The sequence below is a fragment of the Hetaerina americana genome, unplaced genomic scaffold, assembly GCF_022747635.1.
Source record: "Hetaerina americana unplaced genomic scaffold, ioHetAmer1.1.p SCAF_9, whole genome shotgun sequence".
Classification (NCBI taxonomy): Eukaryota; Metazoa; Arthropoda; class Insecta; order Odonata; family Calopterygidae; genus Hetaerina; species Hetaerina americana.
The window spans coordinates 43717162-43723161 of NW_027287538.1; the positions used below are offsets into that span (position 1 = coordinate 43717162).

The 6000-nt window shown below is 42.3% G+C and overlaps 1 protein-coding gene across 1 annotated transcript in view; it reads right to left on the reverse strand.

Annotated features, from left to right (window-relative positions):
- amon (prohormone processing protease amontillado) overlaps positions 1 to 5318 on the reverse strand; it is a 535895-nt gene extending 530577 nt beyond the window's left edge. Inside the window, exon 1 of the mRNA XM_071597507.1 lies at positions 4582 to 5318. Within this exon, the coding sequence (XP_071453608.1) occupies positions 4582 to 4863 (282 nt within the window). The 5' untranslated portion in view covers positions 4864 to 5318. The remainder of the gene's footprint in view (positions 1 to 4581) is intronic.
- Positions 5319 to 6000: the final 682 nt, after the last annotated feature.

Here is a 6000-nt window from a genome sequence, read left to right on the forward strand (position 1 = left end):
ATATTTCTCTATTAAAATGAGGAAAGATAAAATTGAATACGAAGTGTATAGATCGAAATTGTTTTTAAACCTAAATGATGAGACTTAATAATATGTCCTAAGGAGACGCCGTTTAGTGCTTTTCTGTTTTCTCCTTCGCTTTATGAGTAAATTTCTAATTTACTGTAAATCCACTATAAACTGACACAAAGCGAAAAAGGCAATATTTTAATTGGTTATTTTTTATTTACTTCATAAATGTTACAAGGAGTTTTTCAAATTTCTAATGTTCGAAAACAGAACTAATGGTAATGCATTAAGGGGAATGAGTCTCGCCGCTGATAGTCTCGCTCACTTGGCGGCAGTTTCACGGGGATCTCACCGCCAAGTGCCCAATCCGAGTGCCGTTGAAGCATTATAAGGGCGGCACCCGTGAAATAGGCGTCTATACGAAATGGAATATTCTGAAACGAAAGATAAATATTTGCCTAAATTCCATAATTCCATACCTCGGTATGGCGCTATGCTACTGTGGTTTCAAAATTCCGTTTCCCAGCCACACTTTAAAATACGTTATGAACATCGAAAAAAACAAGAATCCATTAATTATTACTTTTGAAAAACCACATTGACGAAACAGGACATTAGATTTTCCAGTTCAAGATACTTCATTATTTTAATACAGTAGCAAAGCCCTAAATTTTAATTTAATTCACATATGAACGTTTTTACTTCGTTATTTATATCTTTTAACGGTATTTTAGAATTGTAACGGTCACATTATTCACAAAATTCCGACTAAATTTCAAAATCCATTGTATAACGACGACTATCCCTATTTTTTTCAATCTAGGGGGGGAAAATTTAACATCCATATGCCATGCAAATTTTATTAGTACACTCGTATAAACAATCGTTTTCCTCTGCGATGCAGATAAACCTTCGTTTTTCATTAAGCTGGAATCAGCAAAGATTGCACAACACGATATCCTGAAGCGGAATCTATATCTGCGAAATTTGGGCTCTCAGACAAGGGCGTTCACTCACCAAGCTTACGCGACTGGCTGAATTGAACCTCTTTCATGGAACCGTTAACTATAATTAATCGAATTCCTTTTCTAAAATTCACTAAATCCGCTATTTAACTCACTATAAATAATAAAAGCGCCGCGATTTTCAACTTAAAATAACATTGATGAAAATGACAAAAAAAACAGTGTGGATCCTGAGGACATCATTATCCATATTCATTGCAGGAAAAATACTATAACGAAGATTGGAATAAAAACATTTCATGTAACAGTTCTGATATCATATTTGGACACCTATGGTTTCGTTGAAGTATTGTACTATACAGCATTACTATATTTGAAATAGGAACTTCAAATTGGCTAACTGTGATGAGTAAAAAGCCTGGGCATATTTCATTAACCCATTCCAATTCACGTTGTCAGGGTTCAGGATAATAAGGAAAAATTCGATGCTTTCACCAGTTGTTAGCGCAAATCACCAATGGTCTATTAATTTCATTTATAATGTGTCGTTCATGTTAGTAATACTATAGGTCTATGAATATAAAAACTGGAAAACACAATAAATATATACTTATTTTTAAAAAATACACGTAGACTTTGGGCAATACAATTACGGGATCTGCTTTCCTGCCCCTTACATTTTTGTAAACGCATCACGCATGACACATGTGCCTTGTGTTTCGTATACTTCCAAGGAGAATATTATATCCAGTATGGCGCAACAGAGAAAATATTGTCTACTGGTTGCAAAGAAATTGTCATTGGTTGGCGGAAATAAGCTCCCATCGCGGTTGACACCTTGAGTTAGTCCTGTAACATAAACATAATATTCCCTGGACTTTTTTTCCAAGTTCAGATCTGTACACTACACCCTTTCCATCGCCAAAATCATCTTCCTTCCATTTCTTTGTTTTATTTGCATCCCTCCTTTCAGTATATCCTTTAGCATCCTACTACCTTTCAGATATACCTCCACCTATCCTTTCTACGTTGCTCTAACCTTCCACCACGTCTTACTATCTTCTAATCCCATATCCAGCCGTCTCCTTGCTATCCCCCTGTCTATAATTTTTTTCTATCCATGCTTCTTCACATCTTGGCCTGATTAAGTCTTCATTAATCTACTTGTAAATCCTTTATTTATGATTTCGTCTACAATTGTAAATATTATCTGTTCTCTACTCATTGTTACCATCATGCCATTTTTCCCATTTATAATGTTCCAACACGTTGGCTTTTATTTAATCTTATTTATGCCCTCATAACTTTTAGCTTTAACATAATGCCTTGCAATGAAAAGAAAATTCTTATAACATGTAATGTTTCATCGCGGATTGAGCATAAATTTTCAAGAAGTTTCGTTGAAGAAAATAAGCTAATTACTGCCTCAGTATGAACTCATATTTATTTTCTCACGATCACTTTGGTAATATTTATTAAAAGTTATTTTTTATCATTTTTATGTATTGAAGTATATTAAAAAATTTTAATTAATACTGTTTCATAAAGCAAATGCAATAGAAATGATATTTTGATCTTGTAGTAACCCGTTAAATTACAAGTGGTGGTGAGGAAAGAGGGCACTACTTTTCCACATAGAATGTTTTTATTACGACCTAGGCTTCACTACAGCGTAAAATCTTCAGTTCCACGCTGTAAGGAAACCTAGGTTGTTATAAAAACATTCTTTGTGTAAAGGTAAAGTGTTTTCTTTCATAATGAAGAATTTCCTCAATGTTACGCCTGAAACTGTCATTTACAAGTGGTGGATTGAAATGCTAATCAAAACATTAGTGATGAGGTGTAAAGTTGTTAAACATACTTATAATACTGAGACTGAAGTAAACCAGATCTTTTGTCCATAACACGTGATAACTACATTCCTACTGGGCATGTCTTACTATAGGCTTAATATCTTGAATGGTGTGTCTAATGGTAAGGTCACCTTTGTTGCTAAGTCATAAAATATGAGGTTGTAAATTTGTATTCATATCAATTAATTTTACATAATTACTATATGCCACTGTATCATTAATTAGCAGAGATTAATGCACACGTGAATGAGTTTGAAATAGATCATGTAGTTTCACTTCACTTGATAATTGCTTCGTGATGCATAGTGTTGGAAAGAAGAAAGTTTTTAATTTTATGCAAGTACGACCTTGTATGTAGTAGTTGCGGGGAATACATGTATGTGAAGACATTTTATCTTTTATTCATGTTTCTATAATTTTCCATATGTTACCAATGGGTTTTAATACATTTGCAGTAGAATATATTAACAATATGATATCTTTAAACAGGATAATTATCCTTATATGCATATTTAAAGGAGTGAGAAGTGCCTCATGAAAAGTGTATCTAGTTATGTACAACTTAAAGTTACCTACAATGTCTTTCCTTGGAAAAATATTAAACCAGTGAATTTAAGTATTAAGTTGCCATCAATCTCTTGGACGAGACCTTTCTGAAAGTGTCACCTATTTCGATTTAAAATAAGCTACATTCAAAGCAGTATCTAATATTTACTATTTAACCATCTTTATTAGTTGAACTTAATTAATTTTGGCACTATTGTATCACAAATTTACATCATCTGGCTTTAAAAATAGGCAATAGCATTTTCTTCAAGAACTACTTAATCTTTCATGTTTATGTGTAATTTACAGACATAACTATAAACATTTAATATCAGCATATCTGATGATTCTGGCAAATAAATAAAATTATGCGAATCACAGCAGATATGGTATGCGCTACTGCTTTGAAATAACTTGTTGCTATGAATTCCGGGGACGCGGCAAGCCGTGCTACCATATGGCCCCTCTTTTCAGCGTCCACTTCTGCATTTTATGAACGTATGGGCCTAGATAATGAAGACAGTCTCGAAACTAGCTTAGACAGGCTAAATAGATAGGAAGGCAATCAATGATCCGATTAAAAATATGCACGAATGCAATTTCTATTTATTGTGAGATTTCAAATAGGCGAAGACGAAGAGAAATGTGTTCGGGGGCTTAGCTCTTAATCTATGCGACATTGTTGGAGTTTTTTTTAGATATTAGGGACACAATAATGCATTAGTCGTTCCTTGGCGAGAATGCACTACCTAAGACTGAAGGCATACTCTCAAATAAGCCGTCTTATTGAGCTGGTGTAGAATGCTGTCACAAATTAAACGATACGGACGCAACTGGTAAATATTCTCGAAGAGAATGTTCGCTTTTCCCATGCACAAAGAAAATCTAGCCCAAGCAACAATCCCCGACGTCGAGCGACACTTTTCACCCTTCTTATATCCCCCTCCCCCCGCCGATCCCGCTCCTTCTCTCCCTTGCCCATGGCGACCAGCTGACCGCGACGTGTGTTTACACAATTGATTTTGCGCCCGGCTCCCCGGCCTCCATTTCATTTTCTCCTCCACACTGCCTCCTACTCTCTCCGTCTCCTTGGAAGTACCGTACAGGGGCGTGTTTGTGTGCGTATAGCTCGGGAGAGATATGGGGTTGCACAACGATTGGGATGGGATAGGGGAATAACATAGAGATCCCCTCGGAGATGTACTCACGGGCCCGACGTTGTCGAAGCCCGTCACGGCGGCAACCCTCTCCGCGTCTCCCGGCCCCGCGTCCGGCCGCAGTCTCACGAGGAAAGAATTGGTGAAGACGTCTGCGGTGGGCTTCCGGCCTGCCGCCACCGCGGACGTCCCCTGGAACGAGGCCACGAAGCAAACAGCGGCGAGGGCGGCCATGGTGGCGGCGGCGGGGACGAAGCGCCGGCGTCCCGCTCCAGATGATGACGGTGCAGGAGGCTTTAAGCACGACCCGCGGCTGGCCATCCTTCCCGTCATTCTCCTCTCTCACTCTCTCCTCTGTTCCCGCCTTTGCAGCGTCGTTCTCGCTTCCGACGGAGGCGAGTGCGTTTGTTGTCCTCCTCGTCACCCTGCCCGCTTGTGGTAGCTGCGAGACCGTGTGGCCCGCCTCGGCTTAGCGCGGTAGTACAGCGGGGCGGATGGGCGATGGGGTGGGGAGGTCGGAGGCGGTGGGGCCGTCAGGAAGGTGGGGTGGGAGTGTGCGATCAGTGAGGGGGGAGGCCGGAGTGAGGAGAGGGGAGGCGTGGAGCCAAAATGGCGCCCGGCGTGCGGCGTTTGTTTTATTGGAGGGCTATCTGTGTGGCTCGTAGTGTCGCCCTCTCTCTTCGCACGTCGATTTCCGTCTCCACTCGCGTGTCCGACTCCTCTCGTCCCTTATCCCGTGCGAAGTGTGCCCTCCTCCCGAGGATTCCGTCCCTCCCTCTTCTCCTCGTCCTCTCTTTCCCCCCTTCCTCCCCCCTTCTAACCCCCACGCAAAGTGAGAGAAAGAGTGTGCGTATGTGTGCTTTCACGAGGACCGTCTCCCTCTGCTGGTCGCGGTGTTTCTGCTCTGCGAGGGTTTGGCCCTGTACCCTTTCCTCCCCCGTCGGATCTCAGTCCATCTTCGACACGGGTATGCCCTGTCGTCTCTCCTCTGCCGTAAGACACCTCGCTATCCTTATTTCTGCGTCACCTGCTGGAGGCGTAGAGGGTGTGTGTGTGTGTGGCACGCGGGGGGGTAGGAGGGGTGAGATCTGAGTCCCTCTCTCTTTTCCGTTCCTCTCCCTGCCGATGAGGGAGTTGGGCTCCCAATGTGGTGGGCACGGAGGGAAATTCGACTGGCGGTCGAAGGGAGCAGGGCGCGTGCTCAGCGAGCCGGGCGAGCGGGGTGAGGGGGGGGGGGTGGAGGGCGAGAGGGCGGGGCGGAGGAGGGGGGGAAGGGGAGGATAGTGGGGGAGGGGACTACTCTGCCACCTTCCCCTCCCGCCCCTTCCTTTATCATTTATCTCCTACCCCGCAGACTCTCCCGCCCTTTTCCCTACTCCCCCCCTTTCGCCTCTCCTCTCCCCACTTTTTGTCTCCCTTCCGCTCCTTCCTCTCCGAGCCCGTACCCTAGGAGAAAAAATGCCCCCCTCG